Source organism: Amphiura filiformis, chromosome 12 (genome assembly GCF_039555335.1).
Source record: "Amphiura filiformis chromosome 12, Afil_fr2py, whole genome shotgun sequence".
NCBI classification, from domain to species: domain Eukaryota; kingdom Metazoa; phylum Echinodermata; class Ophiuroidea; order Amphilepidida; family Amphiuridae; genus Amphiura; species Amphiura filiformis.
This window is the reverse complement of record NC_092639.1, coordinates 19,504,618-19,530,899: the sequence shown is the minus strand read 5'-3', so window position 1 is coordinate 19,530,899 and position 26,282 is coordinate 19,504,618. Positions and strand designations below refer to the sequence as shown.

At 37.7% G+C, this 26,282-nt stretch overlaps 1 protein-coding gene across 2 annotated transcripts; it reads left to right on the top strand.

The window, feature by feature from the left end:
• The first annotated feature begins 156 nt into the window (after positions 1–156).
• LOC140165906 (alcohol dehydrogenase [acceptor]-like) lies at positions 157–26,282 on the top strand. Of its 2 annotated transcripts, XM_072189251.1 has the most exons (15): positions 159–552; positions 1,299–1,364; positions 5,132–5,277; positions 5,691–5,785; positions 9,798–9,844; positions 10,342–10,470; positions 15,417–15,533; positions 16,056–16,148; positions 17,026–17,091; positions 18,141–18,197; positions 18,472–18,569; positions 20,604–20,796; positions 21,729–21,781; positions 22,868–23,035; positions 23,662–26,282. In XM_072189251.1, the coding sequence occupies exons 1-15, from the start codon at positions 346–348 to the stop codon at positions 23,792–23,794; spliced, it is 1,668 nt and encodes a 555-aa protein (XP_072045352.1). In that variant the 5' UTR covers positions 159–345; the 3' UTR covers positions 23,795–26,282. The 2 variants fall into 2 exon arrangements, with proteins under 2 accessions (XP_072045353.1, XP_072045352.1); XM_072189252.1 differs by lacking the exons at positions 18,472–18,569; positions 20,604–20,796 and having other exon boundaries at positions 157–552.

Below are 26,282 nucleotides of genomic sequence, written 5' to 3'. Positions count from 1 at the left end.
ACTGACTCGGACTCTAATGGGAATGACTCGACTACAACACTGATAGTGTTGACAGAAGCAAATAAACGGCGGGAAACGAAATCGTGACAAATGTCGTCACAACTGGGTAATAAACTCCACTAGGTAGATTTTCTCTGGTATCTACCCATAGATAAATTTTCACGTGGATAGATATAGTGAACCAACTCACCGTTAAGTGTATATACATGCACTCAATTCAACCTTGATATTGCGGGTCGTTACTCAGCAAACTTGACCTTTATGAACTTGTCCTTTATCTGTTGTTTATTTGTTATCAACATTCATAGGAACATTGTTTAATCCGCAGGATAAATTTAATATAAAATGGCTTCCAAAGAAAAGACATTCTACGATTATATCGTTGTCGGAGCTGGTACTGCAGGTTGTATTGTAGCTACTCGTCTTACAGAAGATGCCAGTATAAGTGTATTGTTATTAGAAGCTGGTTCAAACAATGTGAATGATTATAGAGTGAGGAGTCCTGGTCATGTTATAAATACTCGTGGGTCTGAAATTGACTGGAGTTATAAGGTAAAATAAGAGTAAAGAAAGAAGATGAATTCAAGTGCTTCTAATGGAAGCTTTGCTGACGTGAAGGAACAAGGATATTGGCAGCTTACAAATAAAAAAAAGTCCCTTTAAAAAGGAACGCAACACGTACTTGTAAAATTTCTTTTAAAATTAAGATTATTCACAAAATATAAAATTCTTGTTTAAATTTATACATTTTTCTGTCAATATCATTAAATCTTTACTTGTATTATACCGTAAGAACTGGGGGTTATTTTTTAAAGAAAGAATGTTCATGCAGCCTAAAAAGAAAATCAATTCCTGGTAGATTTATTTATAGAATTCACTCTTGCATGCCAAAGTCACCCTTGTGAATATTATGTTATCATTTTCAAAATTAACCACCTGTTTTTTATAACTATCTGTTAAGACTTGTTACGTAGGTACCCGTCCAGGGATTTGTCATCAAAAGATCTCAATAGCGATGACCTATATCGCTGTGTAACCTAGGTAGTCCAAACTATTCTTTATTGCAGTTGCTATCACAGAAATAACAATTTCAAACCATTTTAATCAAAAAAATGAAACTTGACAGCCGAAGCACCCTTGTTGTTAGGAGTGGGTCATACAAGTGACCCAGAAAGTAAACACCTTCGCGGTTAAAAGATTTATTGCTTCCACGAATGCGGAAATTAGTATTCGAGTTCACCGCTTAAAACAAAGCTAATAAATGAAGCGGTCTGAAATCCCTTTGTTTCTTTTTCAAGACTGTGCCTCAGAAATATGCATTGAAAGGGTACAAAGACAACGTCTGTGTGTGGCCACGCGGCAAGGTAAGTATGTTTAAACACGAAGCAGTTCTTCTGGGGTGAACCAAACCTGCCTGGTTATCAAATTAATCAGTGATATTTGACAAGTGACTTAGCTAATGCCTATGTTTATACCACGCCAGGGTCATTTGTTTGGCAACATTTTCTAACCATGATCAAGGACATTTCACTCCCTGAAAGTTTGGTTCACCTCCTCTTTAAAGGATATCTCCGGCAACCACAACATTATGCCTTATATGTTAGAAAATCAATTATGACGCACGAATTACGTGGTTTTATTTGAACTCATATTGACCATGAAAACGAATTAATACAGCCTTCTCTCTACACACGATATACAAAACACCCGGGCGCCGAGATTGTCCAGTACAATAACGTCCCATTAAAGGTCCGTAACCCGATCGACAGCATCATCCCCCCGATTTTTTTTTTCATTGTTGATGAGGTTTTGGTATCACGTGATAGATACTATTTTTCTCATTACTATCCTGAAATTTGACGCTCCAAGTCGATGTATTTCCGGAGAAATCATGAAACACCGCGGTTTTTACAGGCTACCAGTTTGTAAACACTAAACATTACTTCGGATTTCTGGGCAGGGAATTAATTGCGAATCACCAGTCTCCTCAACAGTTACTTTGGTTTCGCGTCATACACATTCTGTGAAAAAAGCGAACCACACTAACTGCTGAGGAGACGGTGCGCCGTATTTATTTATAAAACTTCCACGACGGACGTAGTGGGCCGAATAGCTCAATTGGTTAGCGCATCATGCTTTACCCATGAAATACCCGGTTCAAAACCCGGTATCGGAAGATTTTTTTTCCTCTCCATTTTAACCCAAACTTTTTTATATTCATTTGAAATGTACATATTGCAAGGGGAAATATATTTTGTTTCCTTTTTTTCTGAAACAGTACGAAAAAACCCCCAAATATTTTCCGTTCAATACGGGCCGGGCATTGTACAGCATGTCAGCATTCGTCATACGAACGGGATTTGTTGTTGTTGCTTGCCTGCCCAGAATGCAATTCACGTATACCAAGGTATTAGATTGCAAATTTGGCTATTTATTCACATTTACGCTGAAAATGCTCTCGTTTTTTCACAAAGCAGCATAAAGGGGGCGATATTTGATATTATTATGTAATTTTAAAGACAATCCATATCCAAAACCAATAGGGTTATCCCCCTTTAATTAGGGGGGGGGGGGGACATTAGCACCAACTTTTTTTTTATTACCCATCTTAAAATATGTAGATGACCTATCTAAACATCAAAACAACAATCAAATTTTTTTTAAAGTTCTAACCCCCTGTACATACCCTCTGAAAGTTTGAAATTAAGGTTGCGGAATTCGGCAGACTTGCACTGCTTTTAATACAGGGAACTTATGACCTACAGACTTGTATTGCTATAACATCTCTGAAGAAATGATAATTTTAGTGTCCACAATTGTTAGTTCACATATTTGAGCAGTTCATGGGTAATAAAATATGTACTTTTCAGTGGCATAGGGAGGTGTCAATCTTGGGGGGGGGGGGGCAGTGGCCCGGGGCAGTGGCGCTTGAAACATGTTTATCAGCAAAATAATTTGTTTCAAATTTGTTTTCTAAACTAACCTATTTGGCGAGTAGGATCTACATGTACAGCAGCATTGAAATCATCATGTTTCATCATCAGCCTTTGATGTGACATTGTTCAAATAAAGTTTCAAGGTGAATAAGTGATTGCTGACAGTTTTTTTTAAATGCTTCATCAGTCCAGGGAAAAATATCACTTGTTTTCAGTATCTTCAATTTAACTGTTCTCTATTCTCTTGATACTTGTCTACACCACCTACACTTGTAAAGGGTCTATAGATTCATAGTTTTGAGTGATTGCAAGTCCTCAATTCTCCTAAATGCCTTGTCCTCCTACAAAAAAATGTAGCTGTTTCATGTTCCAAATCTTATAGGCCTATTACATTATGCAATTCGCTGTTCTCTTTGGGTCTGCGGATTCAGCACATTTGTACACCATGTACTTATATACTTGATTTGATGAGAATATTTAGTTTTTGTTCAGATGGTCATGTGAGATCCTGATGCTACTTGCTTACCAAGGGATAAGATAGTGGTCATCATGCGCTTCAAGTGTGAATAGGCCTAGTGCACCAGTCCATAAAATATAGCAGCAGAGGCGCTGGGATCATTTAAAACTATGAACTAGGGTGTAGAGGGGCTAATCAACTCAAATCTGCTTCATGCTCACGTTTAAAATGTACAAAATGTCAGCAGACTTAATATAAAACAGACCATCATGGCTCTAAAGAGTACAGCATAATTGCACAACATGATATTCCACAAAATGGAGTTGGAACATGAAACAGGATCGAGGACTTTAAAAGGATGGCATGGACGCCGAAGAGATCTCAAATATTGCTGTTGATATTAGGAGGATTAGGGATTTACAACTGGCACTCAAAACTATAGGTGGACCCTGAACAAGTGTACCTAAAAACATTGAAATTGAAGATGACACCCAAGGTATGCTACTGCATTAATACCGCATTATGCTAAAAACAAGTGATATTTTTAGACTGCTGAAGGATTATGAAACAAAAACTGCCAACAATCACCCCAACAACATTAATTGAACAACTTTATTTGAACAACATTACATCATGTAAGCATTGATGATTTCAATGTAGCAGTAGATATCTTACTCGACAAATAGGTTGGATTGCATGAAAAACAATATATTGTTGAATTTACGTATTTCCAGGGGAACTTGAACCATTGCCCCACCCACTACAAAAAATACATATTGTATTACCTAAACTGCTTAAAATGTGAACTAACATTATTGTGGACACTAAAATTATCATTTTATCAGTGATAACCTATGTTATAGCAATACATGTATGTAAGTAAGTAATTCCCTGTGTTAAAAGCAATGCAAGTCTGCCGAATTCGGCAACCTTAATTTGAAACTTTCAGAGGGTATGTACAGGGGGGTTAGCAGTTTCAATTTTTTTTCTTTTTTCTTGATTAATTATCTATTAGGGTTGGTACATATTTTGAGGAGGGTAAAAAAATAAAAAGTGTAAGTTTGTAAAATACTGTCCCCCCTACTTTAATACAATGAAGGCCGACAACAATTGAGCACAGATAACCATGACGTCCTTGCACTCGACAATTTCGGCGCGGGAATTCTGAATATCGCGTGTTGAGAGCTGACTGTTTTTATTCGTTTTTATGATTAGTATGAGTTTGTTTTAAATAATAGCATGTGACTGTGCTTGATAATAATGTTTCTAAACTATTTTTCTATGTTGTGATTGCCGGAGACATCCTTTGACATGTTTTAATAATTACCGTTATAAACCTAATAATTTGACAATCACTTTTAATTTTTAATCCATTCCAAGAGTCAAACATATTAATTATTGAACACTCATGACAAGACACCTCATTGCTTGGTACTTGGTGCCGCAGATACAGATCATTATTTGATATTTGAATCCGTTGAACGGATTGAAAATGAGGTGATGTTCGTAAATTCTTATTTTAAGTAGGAAACTGTAAAATGTAAAAAGTAAATGAAAGCTGTACCACTGTGCAAATATTAACATGCGGTCATGTTTGATTCGATAATTAAAATAGCCAAATATTAATGTTTCTGATGGTACAGTTATAAATCGGAGCGTCGAAAATGATAGTCGAAAATTCTTGAAGAGGGAGCATAACCTAATTAATCCTGCAATTTACATGACCTTTGGTGTCTAGGTTTTAGGTGGATCCAGTTCTATCAATGGAATGTCTTGGGTCCGAGGACATTACACAGATTATGACTCATGGGCGAAACAAGGCTGTACCGGCTGGGATTGGGAAAGTGTGGAGGGTTATTTTCAAAAGTCTGAAAATTTCATGATGTAAGTAATATGCATAATGTAGCGAAGCAGTATAACTCAATTACAAATTGTCTTCCATTTTATAGCATCAAGTAAATGGAATACATACACATGTATATGTAAAGAACGAAAAACATATTAAACATTCATGACAAGACGCCTCATGTTCAGTTCCTGTTGTTCCAGATACAGATCGTAGATTGATATTTGAATTGAATCGAATTCGTGGGACGGGTTGAAAAGGACGTATTTTTGTCAAATTCTTTCTTTTTTTTTACTTTCAATAACGAAAATTTAAATTTTGAAAATGTAAAAAGTATATGACACTGATATGAAAGCTGTTATTACTGACAAATAAAGTAGAAAACTTGTAACAATTATCCTTTTTCGAAATTTGATAAAAAGCTATACAAGTTTTATGTTACTTATTACAGTGAGAAACCGATAAAGGCGTCAACCAGATGTGCAATTGACATCACCACACATCCGTTTCATAGGACAGAATCGTCACAAGCGTTCGTCAAAGCTGGTAACTTTAATGACCGAAAGTTTTGCAAGATTTTATTCATTACTCGTTGACTGCCGATAAACGTCCCAATAAATCGGACTTAGTCACCGGTCAGTTCTCATGATAGATTTCCATGGCTAACGATGGTTAACTATGAAAACATGTTAAAGGACATCAAGAAAATTTTCTAAGTTATTTATTTTGAGCTCTTTCGAGTATCGACGAGTAATGGATATATTCTGTAGATTTAGGTTTTGTCTGTGACTGCTAATGTGAGGCCGTCGTAGGTCGTACGGGGCTCAAACTCGGTGGGTGGGTGTAGCTCTGTCCTGGCAAGAAGAAGTTTATGTTCGTTAAGTCATCCGACCCCGGCCCCCCTCCCAGGGGTCATTTGAGGTCAAATGACTAAAGACTGTCATATGGGCATGAAACTAGGTCGTACGAGGCTCAAACTCGGTGGGTGGGTGTAGTTCTGTCCTGGCAAGAAGAAGTTTATGTTCGTTAAGTCATCCGACCCCGGGGCCCCCTCCCAGGGGTCATTTGAGGTCAAATGACTAAAAACTGTCATATGGGCATGAAACTAGGTCGTACGGGACTCAAACTCGGTGGGTGGGTGACGTTCTGTCCTGGCAAGAAGATGTTTATGTTCGTTAAGTCATCCGACCCCAGGGCCCCCTCCCAGGGGTCATTTGAGGTCAAATGACTAAAAACTGTCATATGGGCATGAAACTAGGTCGTACGGGACTCAAACTCGGTGGGTGGGTGTAGTTCTGTCCTGGCAAGAAGATGTTTATGTTCGTTAAGTCGTCCGACCCCGGGGCTCCCTCCCAGGGGTCATTTGAGGTCAAATGACTAAAAACTGTCATATGGGCATGAAACTAGGTCCTACGGGGCTCAAACTCGGTGGGTGGGTGTAGTTCTGTCCTGGCAAGAAGATGTCTATGTTCGTTAAGTCATCCGACCACGGGGCCCCCCCTCCCAGGGGTCATTTGAGGTCAAATGACTAAAAACTGTCATATGGGCATGAAACTAGGTCGTACGGGGCTCAAACTCGGTGGGTGGGTATAGTTCTGTGCTGGCAAGAAGATGTTTATGTTCGTTAAGTCATCTGACCACGGGGTCCCCTCCCAGGGGTCATCTAAGGTCAAATTACTAAAAAGTGTCGTATGGGCATGAAACTTGGTAGGTACAGTCAACATTTAAAGCAGCATTTTTGAAGGTCATTTTGGGGTCATCCAAGGTCACCACAGGTCATCTGAGGTCAAATTAGTAAAAGCTCATATATGGGCATGAAACTTGGTAGGTACAGTCAACATTTAGAGTTATAAGTTTAGGTCATTTTGGGGTCATCCAATGTCACCCTGGGGTCATCTGAGGTCAAATTAGTAAAAATTGTCATATGGGCATGTCACCATCAGCCTGGTAATCGCGCCCAGCCGAGAACCGCCAAATATGGGTAACCGCCTAGTCTATTTTAAAACTGATGCATCAATGACTATGTTCATCATGTCATATAGAGGCCTTGCATGCGACGTATCATCCCGTAAATATGGCGGACTACTCAAATGCATTCAACAAAAGCATGATTGCAATCTACCGTGACAGTTCGTCTCACACACATAATCCTGCACTACGATCAAATAGGTTGATGACAACATTTGATTGAATGGACTGCACTCCGCCATAACTACGGTGAAGGACACCGGTTGAAAACCTTTGTTTGGAGCCAATCAATAATTTCATGCAGGGCCTCTATTGTATCATTCTCACATAGATATAGAAATACTAAATTCGTTCACTATCTATATTTTTACTTCTAGTAGAGCTCCAATCTAAGGGTTAAAGTTTTTAGCATAGGCCTATTGAAACTAAACTGGTGAAATATGGGACAAAAGTGGAATAAATTCGCGCAAAGCGCTAAAATGGCATTTTGTGGCTATAAAATGGCCAAATATGAGGTTAATTTCGACACAAACCAATACACAGGCGTCAATATTGGGGGTGATTATATTGACCATCCCCTGGCAAAATATTGTGGTATTTATCCCCCCCCGATCTACGCCTATGTAATTTAGAGCCCTGTGACTCCATCGGTCTCCCTCCTCTCCTCTCTCCCCCCCCCCCTTCCTTTTTCTTCCTCCCTTGGCGGAAACTCTAATAGGCACAAAGGACCAATATGCGATACGTAATCTATTTCCTCTTCTTTCTATATCTAACCTCCTTGGGCCTACATATTAGTACTGATATCATACGCTGGCGAAATTACGTAATTAATCGGATTAATTAACATACTGAGCAATAGGTGAAAACAATTTTGACAAAAGGAGTTGTCCTTGTCAATTTGTAGACATGTACTTTTGATTATTTACATAGCTTCTTCTCCAATCACTGTGTAAAACATCCATCCAAAAATCTGATTGCTATTATTATATGGATGAATGGACATATCACAAAAGGATTGCTTATCTCAATAGGGCATGTACTTAAGCATTTTTTTTAACTGACCGGCGTTATTGGGCGTTTTATCGGAGGTCACCGAGTAATGCCGAAGATCAAAATCGATTTTATGTATTGTGTATGTATCATAGGACGCTCGTATTAATTGTCTCTATGCGCTTGAGAATTCAACAATATAAATAATGGTAGCTCTATTATAATACACATTAATGTTTTAAGCAGATAAAATTCCAAAATATAATACGTTTTCTGCCTTTGCTTGTCACGTGGTAGGCCTATGTTGAAGTTGCGATTATATTTTAAAATAAGTTTCAGCTGAATAACAAGAAGACAAGTGGCCTAGTGGTCTAAGGCGCTAGGCTCATAGAGTACTAAGCGTTGCGCCGTGAGTTCGAACCCCGCCTCTGCCAAACTTTAAAAGAAGTAAATTAAAATTTGAATTTTTTAATTTCATATTTGGGAAATGTGACTGGGAGAATTTATGTATGGTGTGGAGTGGTGTGATAGGGCATGTACTTTAACTGGCCGGCGCGGTCCGGTGACTAAGTCTTTATTGGGCGTTTTATCGGCATTCAACGAGTAATGAAGACATACCCCATTCTTGAAGCCACAACTAATTCTCGCTATTCGCAATAAGGGCGCCGCCAGCGGTTTGCGATGTAATCGTGATGTATCCTGGGAAAATCGTGATGTATCAGGGGAATAGGTCGACAAAGTCCGCGCAATCCGAAAAGTACCATGCTATTACATAGGAACACGTGACAATATTTTTAGTTTGTCAATATAACGGTATTACACGCAAATCGATAGAGAAAAAATTAATTGTGCACATTTCAAATCACATTATTAAGTATTATTGAGTATCGATTCGCGTGTAACACCTTTATTTTGACAAACTTAAAAAATATTGTCACGTGTTCCTATGTAATAGCATGGTAATATTCGTATTGCGCGGACTTGGATGTCGACCTTTTCCCATGATACATCACGATTACATCGCAAACCGCTGGCGGCGCCCTTATTGCGAATAGCGAGAATTATTGTTCTTCGATTATTTTAACAACAAACTGGTGGTGGATATTTAACAATATACATGTAACTTCCACAGGAAGTCAAGTTAGCTCAATCGATAAGGCGTTCGACTTTGGTGCGAGAGAGGTTGCGGGTTCGAACCCTAGTACGCTCTCGTTGAAAAATTGAGTTAGCTTGAAATTCTCCTGGACAAGGAACTTTCTGCTAATTGTCTCGTTGTAACCCGTACGAAACTCGGGGAGCTGATCCTGGTTACGAAGGTTATTTGTGGAATGTCTAGGGTGTGCGCTCTTGAAGCAGCAAAGTCCCTGAATTGTCGTTAAATGGTTTATGGAATGATGTGGGGCCATAGTGGGCAGCGACAACCTGTAAATATGGATCAACGTCTTGGCGTTGTGCCTGTGCGAAGCGCACTATAAATCACTGCGCTTTTTTTAAAAATCATTATTTTGGTTATAAAATAAGTGGTAAATGATAACGTTCATCTACTACGTGAAATGATAATTACTAATATTTCAATTAATTGATGTGTTTCAATTAATAGGTGTTGAACTTGGACATGCCGAAGTAGACATTAATAGTGGACAAAATGCAAGTATAATACATTATTAGTGTATTGCAAACCTCATTCACACTTGAACGAATTAATTGAGAGAATTCCCAAAATCCATGGTATTCAATCACAAAACCTTACGAAACCCCGAGTTTACCCGCAAAACCCACTGGCAAGGTTGTACTTGCAAAACTCAGGGTTTTGTGACAAAATCCTGGGTTTTGAGAATTGTTTAAATAACGGCAGAATTTTGGGTTTCGAATCTTACGTACAAAACACAAGGTTTTGTGACATCTAAAACCTTCGAGTTTATATATTATTGAACAAACGTTTTGCTCTGTTACCTGGGTTTTGTACAAAACCCAAAATCTATAGTTTACTCCATCTGGTAGGCTATTTCAACCAATTGACGGGTAGTAAAACCCAAAATCTATAGTTTCGTACAAAACCCTTGATTGCTTTTTCGCATCTATTTTCTGGAATAGCCCAATACCGCAGAAATTCTATGACAATACTTGAATGATTTGTCTTACAGATTGGATTTGGGGCGTTTCCAGCAGCCATTGATTTTAACGGTGAACGCAGCAGTACGGCAACTGGTTACCTGCATAAAGTAATTGGTAGGCACAATCTAAAGGTACTCACCGAAGTCCATGTCACAAAGGTATGGAATAATTTAGTAATTGTGCTTTTACATATTTTACATCTTTTTCAACCAATTGACGGGTAGTAAACTAATAACTCATGAAGTTAAACAGTGCCAGTGGGGCTATTTTAGGGAAAAGCGACGCCCCCACCCAAATTTGGAAAAGTATACAAAAAGTCCCAAAATTTCAGAATTTGCGAGCGTAGCGATCAAAAAAATCAGGTTTTTTACGCTTTTTTGGACAAAAAAGGTCCAAATGTTGGGAAGAAAGTCCACTTTTCACAAAATCGCCCCCCCTTAAAAAAAAATGCCCCTTTTTCAAAATCAGCACCCCCAAATGATATCCTGCGCACGGGCCTGGTCACACGATTAATCAGAAAAGATATTAGTTGGAGTTATTTGAAGGGTAGGTTTTCATTTAAATTAAATATAAATCCATTTATTTGACTTAGCTACAGCTCGATGAAAGTACACACCTGGCTCACTAATGTCAAGTTAACGATATTATGTTTAAAAAATGTTAAAAACTAAAAAAACGGTTTCCGTAATTTTTGACACTTTAGTGACGCAAAGGTGCCTACAAAATATCTGAAAATGGTATAAAATTTGTCTTAGCTGCATACACGTATTATTACAAAATATAAAAAACACTATTTGTTAACTAAATGTCCAAATAGTGCTTAACTTTAAAACACTAAGACGTCCAGTTCATAAACATGGTGTTAGGTTCCTATGCAATACAAACAAATGTTTAATACCCAAATTATTTGATGAGTTTATCATTTAGTGTTTATCAGCAAGATGTCTAAATAAAAATCATGTGGATTGGGGGCTTAACTTGAAATATCGGCAGTAAAGATTAAAATGTTCTTAAAGATTCAAAAACCACGAAGTGTCTTCCTTACAATATAATGGTGCACAAATCATTAAAATTACTGATCTGCTCGTCCCGAGGCTTATCCTCACGAGTGACCGAAAAATTGGGGAGAAAAGGCGTTGTCAAGGGCGGCAAGTTTATTTCGCATAACAAAAATGTGCATAAAACTGCATAATCATGCATACCAAAATGCCAAAGATTCTCAGGCTAAAAGAGTAAAAATTATGAGAGCTCCCAAGATTGAGGAGTTGCATTACATTTTTATGCCTATACTTCCAAAATCATGGTGGTAGACTTGTTTTCTTCGATAAGTGTTAGACTTGTTTCAAGTCTTTGGAAGCAAACCAGCCTCATTTCCAACGGCATAGTTCACTGGCATCATAAAACAGTAAGTGCTTAAAATGCAAACTCAAAGTGTGGAGTATGAGTTTCTGTACCCAAGGACGCTCAGTGATCAAAGTGTTTAACTATACATTGTCGTAAGGCGATATTTGCTTGAAGTCGCGAAATGCACGTTTCGCTGATTGCCACAAACTATAACCATTTTAGCATAGGCATATTCGATCAGTCTTACTTTGTAAAAGAGTTCTTTAATTTCCTGGTCATTTATCGGGTTTAAACTTCGAAGGACGGGTTTATAATTCTCATTGCACGGATTTTATTCTCACTGTACGAGACACGTTAAAATGGCTCCTGGTACCAATAGCGTAAAAATTTGACACCCACATGCCTCAGGCGAGGTCATTTCGAAATACGTGCATGATTACACATATTATCGTATGTAGCTCATGGACCCACCCTTTACAGCCTCTTGACTATATATTACAACCTATTTTGTGGTCCCCACGGTGACAGATAGAAAACCGCAAGAGGAACTCACCTTGTTTTTAAAACGATAGGCATAGTTAGTGCAATGCGTTGCCCTGAACACCTACCCCTTTTTTTTTATTTACTAAGGACCCGGTGCAAAATGTCGCCGACTAAAGTCGTCGGCGTGCCTGGAATTCAAGACGATGTAACTATGCTGAAAAATAAATCGTGGAATCCTTTCATCATACAGTTATGTATGCACACAACACAGGGGCACTCACAATAGGCAATTGAACCCTACTGGTAGCGCTGTATCGTAGCTATTGGGGATGAATTAGTATCATATATCAAAAAGTATAAAAGCTATGATTTTAGTACTTTCTCTATGTTTCAATTACTTATTCTTTTCCAAATATCTGAATCTTCAACCCGGTACAAGCTTTAATAACGGGGAAACATACATTTTTATTAAAAAGAAATCCTACCATCTATCCAAACTCGCCGTGTTATTCCAATGCACATTTTACTTCACCGGGCAGCCATTTTTTTATCGTATTTTGAAGATTGGTGTCATAAAACCGTCATATGTACAAATTTAGTACTTTCTGTCAATCAATTATGGCTTATTCTCTACATGTCAATCTTTAAATAATTGGCATAGTCCTTATAATAACGGTGGTCCGCCTTGATGAGTAAATGACAGCAAACAGCTGCAAACCAGTGAAAAATATCCCAAAATTCGGTCAGTGGGGCTCCGTTCGTACATGTCAATAGAGTCATTATCGATTGGATTAGTCGTCCGTAGCGGACAATTCGGTCGCTCATTGGATCAATATTATCAGGTGGTAATAAATTTGCATTGGACAATAGATTACTATATAATGGTTTAGTACTGCATATACGGTATCGGTTTAATCTTCAATAAGCGGGTTTACGGCTGGAAAGGTCACGGTGAATTCGCCGTGGACGTAAGTGCACTATGTGTGAGTTAAGCAACCAGCTTATAACACTTGATAAGGGACCGTTCACAAACACTCGTTGGGGGGAAAAAAAAAAAAAAAAATCATCACGAACATTTTTCGCATTTTTTATATAAATATAATAAATATAAATTCAATTTTACCGGGGAAATTTTTGGTCAATTTTTTCAGGCCCCCCAGGAGGGTCAAAACTTTTCAGCCCCCTCCCCCATTTTGCATCAGCCACCCCTAACAAGTGTTTGTGAACGGTCTCTAACATTCTTTGCAGGATTATATCGACAGATCCACAAATTACTCATCGTGACCCTCATAACAAAACTGCCTAAGTCATTCAAACATGTTTCTCATTTGCAATTTTGATTTTCTGAGTAATAAACCCATTGATTAATTATGGGTTTATTACTCAGAAAATCAGAATTGCAAATAAGAAACATGTAATGATGACTTAGGCAGTTTTGTTATGAGGGTGACGTCATGGTAGTTAAATTCAAGTAAGTACTACAATAAACATTAGTATAAAGGTTTCGGACAACGAATGACAAACAACAGAGCAAGGTGATGGAAAGATGTGGCGAACTCGATGCCCATAATTGCTCGCGACGACGCAACCAGTGATCGGCGCGCTGCGTCTTAAAAATGCAAGCCGCAGCAGTGCCATCGAAATGCTCCGAGACGACGTTGATTTTGTCAGCCAGATTCTGCACTGGGTCCTAATTATAATATCTAGTAGAGAATAATGGCACTATTTTGCCCATGGTGCGTATACACAGGGAACTTCTATTATTATCGGGAATTGCCTGTCACACATGATCGCACACAAGGTCGTAGGCAATCGGTCGGACCTCATCTGCCCAGAACATATTGACCCAGGTCAGCATACCGCCATATCCTTCCCGACATGCTTAGTAGCCAAGTCCGTAGAAGAGTGGATCCACACACTATATACACAAATATACATTTGACCACATTTTATCATACGATAAATACGAATTTATTAAACATGGTAACAAATATTCTCTAGCAAATCGGTTATACGATGGAACTGGTAGGCATATTATAAATCGGGATATTAAATATCTTCCTGACCAGCCAGATCTGCGCATGGTCAAAGACGAGGATAGACGAGTATCAGACCGACGCAAACTGCCTTAGTCTCCACATCAGCCAGTTTGGTTCCGCCCCTCCACAGGGAGCGTAACCTGTGTAGGAGACTCGGTCGGACCTTATCTCTCCCCATCGATTGTGACCTATAATCCCCGACATTGCCCTTATGAACTCATATCCGCCTGGTATACATGACTTAAACACCGAAGTCGGGTCCCTACTTTTTAATCAAATTTGTTCCACAATCATAATAACAGACAAATAACAACGTATAATCTGATTGGCTGAATACAGGGCAAAGCAGATCAATGTCTCGTTCGGCGCTCGAAGGGGATGCGTAAAGGTCGGTTAAGGTATTGGTATGGGGGTAAAGTTCGGAATAACGCCCCTTTTGTTCAATACGGAATAATCGGAAGGGAACCTCTAAAACTCCATATACTTCCTACTCGGGTTGTCAAATGTTTACCCTACTTCTACCATTGTCTACCAGGAGCTATTTTAACGTGCTTCCTGTTACGTTCGTGCAGTGAGAAAGGAATCTGTGCAATGAGAATTAAAAACATGTGCTGAAAATATCCCAAAAGTCCTGTCTGTGTTGCTGATTAACAGGGACTGCATCGACCAGTGCAAAGGAGTGCCGTTATATCTGCCAGCTACTGTATATCTTCCCAAATTATTAAAATTATATTTTAATCTTGGTGAATATAAAACTAGCTAACTTTAAATCCATATTATAACATTTGCTGAAGAGGACGCCCTCAATATTTTAAAAACATGTACACGATTATATTGTACTTTATCAAGCCAAAATACCCTGCAAAAATCAAGACTCTAGGTGCTGTAGTTTTGTCAAAATCCGAGATTTTGAGTAAAATGCAGGAACCGTCGATTTATTATTACGATGAAATTATTAATTGTTCATAACACAGTACGTACATGGCGTACGGGACGGTGATCTACACAACAAAGCATCGTACCATAACACCACCGAAGGTATTGGCGACATCGGCGCTAGTAGTAAATTCCAATTTTCTTTGCTTTGCCTTAGTTGTTTGGCTCAAAAATAAAAAGGGGATATATCTAATAGTAAAACTAACATTTTATGGCAAAGAAATGCTATTTTGTATGAAAATGTTATAATATGGCTTTAGTTTATAAACAATTTTTAAACATATATTTTTATATCCATGTAGATAACATTTGAAAGTAATGCAGCTACAGGTGTAGTTGTTCGGCAAAGTGGTGAACAAAGGGTTTACACTGCAAGGAAAGAAGTCATTCTTTGTGGAGGTGCCGTCAACACCCCACAGGTATACGGCGATACATCACAGTCATAACAAATATATGCCGATATATTTTAGCCAACTATCAATGTTGGCGTATGTTTTGAAAATCCCACAGTTTCCCAATTTTGCCAAGGCACACTTACATGATGACGTCATGTTGAGATTCTTAGTACTTATTACGGTATCACTGGATAGACCCATTACTTTACTTCATTAGTATAGAAATCCAAGGGGAGAGTTGGTACAACTTATTTGGTATTAAAGCGCGCGTGTAACCAAACATACAAAAGTGTAAGACAAGGGTAAAGCTGCCCATTTAGGATAAAACGTCAATTTTAACTAAAGTCAATGTGTTTGCTAGGGTATCTTTTAGGATCATTACAGGTTATTTATTAATTTGATTTGAATTGATTTATGAATTAATAAGTTTGTTTGTTACACACTTTTTAATTAAAATAATACAAATAATTAGCCAAACTAACGAACGAAATCAACGTTATCAATATGCATGTCATGCAGAATTTTCCACCAACTGTTTCTTTTCAGCTTTTGATGTTATCTGGTGTAGGACCAAAAGAACACTTAGAGGATATCGGCATAGAATGTATCGCGGACCTACCTGTTGGTAAAAACTTGCAGGTAAAGATGGTTACCACCGTGGAGTGAGTCGGAATGGTGTGGGGGTGGATGTGTGAGGGTGTGTGTTTTGGGGTATCATAATTATATTAATTTCCTTTTTTGATGGACCACTTTGGTGGGGAAAATTTTATTTCAATATTATTTTATATTCATTTTCATCTAACACCTATATACTTAAACACCCGGAGGCTGTGATGGACTTTGAAACATGAAGTTATAAATGTAGGATCATAGCCGGATCATGGTATTCCATTTCCCCAAGGAAAGGTGGACAAGCGTATCTTGATTTTGGTTAGGGTGGGAATGTGCGGGCAGAATTCTGAAACCATAGGTGGTATCACACCTTTTTAGCTTAAAGCAGTAAAGCACCCTCCCCACACAAAGTATTGTTGTCAAATTCTGACGGAAACCAAATCTGAAATTTTACTGTAAGATATTTTGGGAAATTTATTTATAACTGGATGAAAAAAACACCCTGTTCTACGGGTGGATGGACCTTTCAAGTTTTTTAGAAATGACCCCAAAAAACACCAAAATCTGTAAATATTTTGCGATTTGGGAAAATACCAAAAAAAATTTTGTTGCTGAAATTTTCGAGATTCATTTGTACAGGAAATTGTTTCCTCAAATTGTTCAAAATCTGGGTTGGTCGGGCCCGTAGCAAAGGGTTTTATTTTTTCGTCGCCTAACAGGGAGGTATGAAAATAACTTCAGCTAACAAACGAGAATTTATTCTCCTTTTATCATCTCCATTATGTACCTTAATCAATTAATCACTTTAGAAAATATGGCTACTAAAACTAGTGTTGATTTTCATTTTGTACGATTTGTGTTTTCAATTGGTAAAGTTTATGATTGTGAAAATATTTCCTTGCAGGATCATTTACAGTTACAGCTCAAAGCTGACGTGAAGCCCGGAAGTGACGTATACACTTGTGAAAAGGTACAGGACAAGCTTTGATGGAGGCTTTCATCTAAATCCATATTGTAACATTTCCATAAGAAATATATAGATTTACAGTTCTTTTCCAAAAAATGATAGTTAATTTAATCCACCCACATAATATTTCATAATCTAAAGTTTTTGTCCATGCTTCTTGTTATACGATCCCTCATTTCAAATAGTGAGTTTTAGTTTCGGCTTTGGTCACGTAGTTTCCTATTATCCTGCCTGAGCTCTTGACTGACATGATTATCGATATCTTTGCTTCTACCCTTTGTTAGAAACGTAACATTTGTAGCAAGGATATTCGTTTTTTCATTTTACTTTGTTATATAATCGTGTGAAGAAGATAATCACTTGGTTTAAAATTACCTGATCTAAGCATACAAAAGATCTAAGCATCAACTACCGCCCGCGGTGATAGATATCTGATAATAATTATGCTTAGCACAATAGGCCATTATTTACATATAGTTATATACCCTACCGTGTCCTCTCAGCACAATAGTGTTATGATTGCAGACCAGTTCATCTCCACTTTTTAAATATTTGATTTTTGATTTCTGAACAAAAGAGAAACCAAAACTTTGAAATGAGGGATTGTTGTTGTATACAAGTTCCTACCTCTTGTTAATGTGCAAGCAATATTTAAAACAAATAGCGCCATCAATGTTCAAATTTACTTATTAATAACACAGGATAATGAACGTTACTAGTATACAATTAACGATTATATATAAAGGGTTTTTAAACCAAAAAGTTTTGATCTTATAGAAAGAGGGACTTTGGATAAATAAAATAAACCCTATTACGTGAAAACATTTGCCCCTGACAATGTTAAGTTAATATAATACTAAATAAGATTATTTCTCTAATCACTGTATTTAAAAAAAATCAAAAACATTGGTAATTACATTACATATTTAATCTCAATGCATTAATGAATGGTTATAATAATTTTACTAAAATCGGGTGAGTCTGCATGTTGTTTAATTCAAGCCATGAAATCTGGTTATATTAAAACATGAAATGTTTTCATCGCTCTTCAGATAAAGACAGACACCAATACGTCCGAGGTTACAGCATTCATAAGATCACCGCTTGAGGTAAGTTAATCGAAAAATAAATTGCACAAATAAGGAATTGAAACACTAAACAAAAGTTAATACCAGTACTGGTAATTATTAAGCATGTGAGACAAGGTACTATCGAAACACCACACACAAATGCCCTATCCACTTGCATAATCCCACACAACCCCCCCCCTCCACACACCAACCAAAATCCGTCCAAAATACGCATCCCCACTCACCCCTGACATCCACACACACACACACCCACCAACAGGCAATCGTAAAATTATCTTTAACTATCTTACAGATAACGAATGAATGGCCAGATTATCAAATTACTGCCAGGCCAATGTTTTATCTATTCGGTTTAATGGCACCAAAGTTATTTCCAATAAGGGATCCAAGGTATGTTGAAAACAATCTAAAGTCAACTACAGAAAGTTATTATGCATCAGACACATTTGCTGATTCAGGTCAACCTAGCAATGAACCACTAATCATTAGGAAACGAATTTGGAGAAAACCTTCTGTTAATAAAATACTATGCTGAGCCACCAGCCTGGGTGGCTCACGCTCCAGTAATTTCAGATGATTGAACTCAGTAATACATCAAAGAATGTCTTCCAATTCATGAAAACAAATAGATAATCAGCTTATCGGATTAAAAGCTTAGAGGGAAGGTCTTGCTGCTCAGCGAGTGTTTGTAATTATCAGAAGGTTTTCTCCAAATTCATTCTCTAATGTATATGCAACAGAAACCGTTTCACATACATCCAATCTGCCCTAATCTTACTATAAAAGATTCACCGGATCTCTGTCTGTCTGTCTGTCTGTCTGTGTTTGTCCGCAGCTTTTCTCGGAGAATAGGGTCGCACATTCCTCAAACTTGGTGGGTGGGTGCAGTTTGATATGAGAAAGAACCAGTTTATATGTTTTAAGGTCAAAGGTCAACGACCGGGTCAAGCCCAATTGAATTCTAATTTCAAATTGTTTCTATGGAGCTCAAACTTGGTGGGTGTGTTGACCTTGGACTAATAAATAAAAGTTTCCACGGTGACCTTTTTGTCAGACCAATGGTTAAGAGGTCATAGGTCAAAAAAGGTAGAAATTTCAAATTGCCTCTATGGAGCTCAAACGTGGTGGGTGGGTGGATCTTGGACTAACAAACAAAAGATTCCACGGTGACCTTTTTGTCAGACCTACGGTTAAGAGGTCATAGAAAAAAAGGTAGATATTTCAAATTGCCACTATGGAGCTCAAACTTGGTGGGTGAGTGGACCTTGGACTAACAAATAAAAGTTTCCACGGTGACCTTTTTGTCAGACCTACGGTTAAGAGGTCATAGGTCAAAAAGGTAGAAATTTCAAATTGCCTCTATGGAGCTCAAATGTGGTGGGTGGGTGGATCTTGGACTAACAAACAAAAGTTTCCACGGTGACCTTTTGTCACACCTACGGTTAAGAGGTCATAGGTCAAAAAAGGTAGAAATTTCAAAATGCCCCTATGGAGCTCAAACTTGGTGAGTGGGTGGATCTTGGACTCACAAACAAAAGTTTCCACAGTGACCTTTTTGTCAGACCTACGGTTAAGAGGTCATAGGTCAAAAAAGGTAGAAATTTCACATTGCCTCTATGGAGCTCAAACTTGGTGGGTGAGTGGACCTTGGACTAACAAACAAAGGTTTACATGGTGACCTTTTGTCAGACCTACGGTTAAAAGGTCAAAGGTCAAAAACATAAAAATATCAAACTGCTCATATAATGGAGCTCAAACTTTGTGGGTGGGTGTAACTTTGGCCAAGGAAGCTCATGTTTGCATTTGTTAGGTCATCCGTGGTCAAAGGTCAGGTCAAATTTCAAATTTATGGCGCAAGTGAGGTCAAATTGCAAAAAGCTGTAATTGAACTCAGCTGTGAGGAAAGTGATCCCAGCAAAAAGGAAACACCCTGATTTTGAGATCTGTAAAAGCCAATAACCATGATAGCCGAAAACCGCGAAATACGGGTAACCGCCTAGTATAGATAAATTCAAAATAGCCGCTTATGCAAGAGGAATCTTCAAAGTTGGTCAAATCTAGATTTAAAAACAACATATTCACATCCAGAAAAAAGCACAATTCTTAGCAAAAAGGTCAAAGGTTAAACTCTGTGCTCCACGGTGTCTACAATAGAAAATGCTCTGATTTTAGCAAAGTGGTGTCACATTATTCCTTTGGCAAAACTATATCATAATAAGAATAGTTTGCATTGTTTTGGATGTTAAATTTGTATCACCCAAAAATAGACCTAACTAAAATCATATCGTGATGCATCCACTACTCTTTGAATTTATTGATATTGTGTGCTTAGATAAGGGAAATAAGAATACAAACGCATGAAAGAACATGATGGATACTTTGCTACCGTTTGTGAACGTTAATCTCACAAAACATGTATTGCAGATTTCGCCCCTTCATGGGATTTGATCGGGCAATTGGCGATGTTGTTGGTCGTGAGGGCTACACTTATCAAGTTATTGGACTTCATCCAAGAAGTACTGGTGAAATTCTATTGAAGGATGCTGATCCAATGTCTTACCCGATTATCGATCCTAGGTACTTAGAGGACAAAAGAGACGTTGATGTAATGGTTGAAGTAAGTGTATGAACCCGGGATGTGTACGACCATAATATATAACTCATAATTATAAATACCGTAAACAATGTGAAATTTATTTACGGAGTAAAGAATGATTTGCCAACCATATATAAATTTATTTAGAAATTGGGCTATCCAACCGAGGGAAATCAGAATGTCTTGAAAAATGCTTGTCCACTCGTCGGGAATATTTATTTATTTATTTATTTCCAATTCTTTACCGATCTCAACCGAATGTGACCTCCGCATTCCCCTCGCATCGATGATTCCACCCACCGAGTTACAGCCCAATCGGACCAAGTTTAAAATTTGACCTTTGACCTTCGACCTCCGATTTCGACCGAAGGTAGCTTACGACACTTCCCGTATTTTTCTGCATCCCCTGTGCGAATTTGGCGAGGCTCGGATCAAAACTGACGGAGCCTTTTTACACATACCCACATACCCACAACATAAGGCAAATTATAGTAAGATGAGCGTATTGTGTCAAATGGGGGTATCTGAAAGGGGATATGCCCCATTAGAAGTAGTAAACTATTATTGGAAATCGATGTGCAAAATACTCAGCAATCATACAATCTACTTGTAGGCTTTGTATCACCTGAAAAGGTAAGGGAACGTTCATAAATACCTTGGTGGGGGCTGGAAAATTTGTAGGGGGTCAAAAAAGTTTTTGACATGCAAAAGGGGGGGTCCAGAAAGTTTTGACACCCATAAAGGGGTGGTCTAAAAAGTTAAATACAAAATGTGTGCGCGCTACGTCACGATAAAGCCCTTTTCATCTCGATCATATGCATAAATAGAGTAAAATACAAAATGTTTGCGCGCTACACGCGCACATCCTTGAATTTTTGAACGTTCCCTAATGCAAATATTCATTGATGTTGATTATCGTGTTATATCATTAAGGCCTAATATTTCATCTGCAGGGTATTCGACTTGCGAGGAAGATTGCAGAGACGGAAGCAATGAGGCCCTTTGAGTAAGAATCTTCTTTTTGTAATTCAACGTGTGTATGTAGTTCTATGTTTATGAAGAGTAAATGCATGCCCGTGGCCCCGTTTGGTGCCGGGGCATCGCCGCACCTTCCCAAATCCAAAATTAAAAAATGTATACAAAAATGTAGAAAGAAATATAAACAAAACAACACATTTTCATGTAAACTGTTCAAAGTATCCGAAAAAAGTCAATTTTTAGGGGGATATGTCCTCTTTTTGCATGTAAAGAAATTTATTTTGGAAATTCAGCCTGCTTCGCTAAACATACTGGCTAGGAGCCTTAGTAATGGCGATAAAAGTATATTCGTAATTTACATAAATATGTGTTTGGATACCCGAGTACTACTCGTTAGTATACCTTAGAGAGGAGAGGGGTTTTGCACCCTATGTGACCTAGAGTTTCTGAACCACCTTCCTGCAGTATAGGCTTGTGTTAACGAAATTGACACCACATTCAGTATGAAGGGTCATAGAGACAATATTTCAATAATACAAATAAATTGGATAAATTACATTTGACATTTGGATCAAAATTATTAATATTATTTTCAATCGACGTGTACTCTGCGAAAAAGCGATTCGTACATTTTAGATTACGCTTTGTTACCTGGAGAGATTTGATCATGTCTCACCTCCTTTTTCAACCAAATCGACGGTAATAACTCTTGTAGTGAGGGATCAACACTTAACCACAAATTGCCTCAGGCAAAACTCACTTCCTGGGAACCAAATACCACACAAGGTCATTTTATGTAACTCATTGACCATTCGTGTTATACTGCCTCTAGCTATAATGACATCCTTGTGATCTGGTCAACTCATTGACAGATACCAACCTCAGGAGGGAATTCAATTTTTGATAATTTCTCTCCAGGTAGTGAAACGTAATGGATGAGCTAAAAAAAAAAAACCCCGCACAATCAAAAAAATATTATGGGTCCTATAGAGCCCCACAATACCTACTTAAATGTTAGTCTCATTTTCCCTTGTTGGATCACAAATATATTAAATATTCATACATGTTGTGCTCATAAAGAAAATATATACTATTTATACGACTTCCTTTTCAGAATGAAATTTGTCGACTTAAACATGCCTGGCAATATCCATAGTGAATGGTCTGACGAAAACCTGGCTGACGTCGTTCGTCATTTTGCCTGGACAATCTTTCACCCTATTGGTACATGTAAAATGGGAGGTTGCAATGATAGAACAGCCGTTGTTAGCCCAGATCTCAGGTAACGATCTCAGTAATTAACCCTATGAATGTTCATCCATCAAAATTAAAATGTTGTCAATGTTCTGGACTCGCCAATGATTGTCAGTTACCATGGTTACGTTGCAACCCTTTCACTAAGTCTATAGGTGGCCCCGGAGCTACGTCACTTCCGGTCAGGAGCCGTTGAAAACAAAGCACAGCGCGGCACCAAACCCAAACAACAGCACAACATCGGCATTTACGTTTTGTTTGTTGTCAACGGCATATAACCCGGATGTTAAAAACTTACCCGAATGACCATGGTGACCTATATCGGACTACGCAGAAACATGACGTATGGCGGCTTGGTCCGTTGATGGTGATCGGCAAGGATACAAACTAGTATTCTTTTCTTATGGAATGGCGAACGCTCTGTTATTTCTCATAAGACTTTCTCATGAGGACTTCCTTTACTGCTATCGCTCGCCTATATTACCCAACAACTTCCTGGAAAATGTTGTTATTTTAATCTCATTAATTATAATGGAAGGGTATAATCACATGTGACATGTCGAGAAAGTAACAAAATTCATAAAAGTTTCATCATACAAAATATCGTCAATTCTAAATACGATTGCTTTAAGGTTTTTGTTTCCTCTCTTCCAGGGTACGTGGACTTCGTAACCTGAGAGTTGTTGACGCGTCAATTATGCCACATTTGACTTCAGGGAACACCGTTGCACCAACCATTATGATAGGAGAGAAAGGTGCTGATATGATTAAAAGGATTTATATGTAAACTCATCCAAACTCTAACTTGTTAGTCGTCAACCTCCAAAATATGAGCTACATACGGTAGCCTAAAGTAGTGTTTCTGTTTTAGTTGTTGGACTCGTATGACTGCTTTCCAGACTTGCAAGTCTCATTTCAATCTAGTAAATAGTGACAGAAGTTTTTTAAACGACCGATAAAGAAGACTAAACAGATGCTTCGCGAGACTAACACTAAAGGTATATTGTTCTATGCTATTATTCGCTAGGTACAGACTATATCTAAAACCATGTTAAATCTTATTTACTGTCCCAAATGTAATATTTTAACAACTCATCAATTCACCAACGTGACACCAATCCTACAGTCAATCATTGTTATGTTTGATAACAAACAAACACTCTTATTTCATTTCATACGGTATTTCATAGCCCATTCGCCAAAAAAAAATCAACGTTTTTACAATTCTCTTATTTTTCTATCTGACCACAGTATACATTCATAATAATATATACTTCCGCTTTCACACGCTGATCTATCGCGTCCCGGTGGCGCAGTGGTTAGAGCGATGGACTTCTAATCCCTTTATGATCTTGCGTTGACGAGACATGGCACTTTAAGGCAAAATGAGTCAACATCAAGTTTGTCCACGAAATGGAAAACGTGCTCGCCTAGTAATTTAAAACCTATCATGTTGATTGACATTGAAAATTGTTGCAGTTGTTCTTTGCATTGTCATTATGCCTTTCATGTGATGCATAGATCTTCAATTACCATTATAAGATCCAATTTTCAAAGCAAATTTGCGTAGGTGAATACTGCCATTTGATGAACCATATACAAATCCATACTTAGTTCTACAGACCAGAAAAGATGCAAGGAAAAGGAGGTGAACAGAATTATTCGGGGTTAAAAACAGTGTTAATTTGACTATGCTTAGTTCGTATAATATGTAGTTTATGCTAAACAAATTTTATTTAGATTCAAATTTAGGAAATCGAACTTTTTCCATTTTAAACTTAATCTCAAATGAAGTTGAATAGAATATTGACAATGAATAGTTGTATGGATGTTTCTGGTATCAAAGCAACTGAAATGCAGTTTTACTATCAGAATAGCAAATAGCCTCAATTACTCAAATGGCTGGTGACGATGAAGTTTCTCAAAGTGGTTCAATCATAAACACGACACACTCAATACATTACTTAATGTGCAGGATATCAAACTGGATTTTGATTCAATTTGCCTCAATTGTCATATACAACAACGCAAAATACAGTAAGCAAAGGAATTAAGGCAGCAGTTGTGTTCACCGCTGTATATCCTAAATAAAGACAAATGTGTCAAAATTAAAACAAGCAGCCGATGCCTGTACTCTTTAGCTCTAATTTAAGACCTTATCTGTTGACATTGGTTGAGAATTAAGGAAATGGTAGTCCAAAACCTGATGAAGATACGAAATAAAACGTTGCACTTTTGTGTTCTAATCAATGAAAGCACGACGCTAGTTTTTCGTGCTAATCAATGAAAGCACAGCGCTAGTTATCTTGTTCGCGAACGCTTTGTGTACAAATCAATAGGGCATGCAATGTGGCAAACTGCAACTTTTTCACTTACATCTTCCTTGGGGGTTTGGATCGTCGTGTCTTTATTTCTTGAACAATGTCAACGAATGAGGTCTTAAATTTGAGCTAAAAGATGCAGCTATTGGCTGTTGGTTCCAATTATGACATATCTGCCTTTGTTTAGGATATACAGGGGTGAACGTAACTGGTACCTTAATTTTTTGGCTTACTGTATTCTGCCCTACCATGACGAAAGGAAGTAATGGGCACTTTTTTCCTTAATGTTTTTTATGTGTTAAATTGGATGTTTAGGTGTGATTGATGTAAATTCTAGCAATTTGACCTGCGGGTCACCATTACAGTTTGAAATAAAACCTTTTTTTTATGTATATTTTCTTGCTAACTAATTGAACTTGTCAAATGAGATTTAGGTACAAAGCTGAAGTTTTTTCTTAAATTTAATTACAACAGCAATTATACTTTTGCTGTCTCTTTTACGTACACATCTAAATATGAATACTGAATAGTTTTAATCTTTATTAAAGAAAAGCGTATTTTACGCTTGCAGGATCTAAAATTCTAGAGGTGGCTATCAAACTGTTATTTGCTAAAATTATGGACCACAATTGCCTCATCCCAATGGCATAGTTCATTAACCTCAATTAAACAATCATAGGGCAAAATTTGACCTTAAGTTGCAGAGTATGAGTTTTGATACCCAATTTTTTAAAGGTCATTCAATTAATGTACAAATGTATTGGGGTTAAGGAACTGTGCCCTGATAGATGAGCATGTTGTGGATCCTAGTGTATACCTCTTTAATTAACTTATTCAAATTAATGATAGAGCGACAACCAATAGTAACCTATGATACCAAGAGGATATTGCTCTCATATTTAACAAGCAAATGGATGCTTTATAAGGAATATCCTTTGGCTAAAGAAGATGCAA

Bases quoted from the DNA above. Each gene is read 5' to 3' on its own strand.
- LOC140165906 (XM_072189251.1), top strand. From the start codon at position 346: ATGGCTTCCAAAGAAAAGACATTCTACGATTATATCGTTGTCGGAGCT. The intron at 5,786-9,797 runs GTAACTTTAATG...TTCAATTAATAG, and splicing joins ACAAGCGTTCGTCAAAGCTG to GTGTTGAACTTGGACATGCC. The intron at 18,570-20,603 runs GTATGTTGAAAA...CATGTATTGCAG, and splicing joins TTTCCAATAAGGGATCCAAG to ATTTCGCCCCTTCATGGGAT.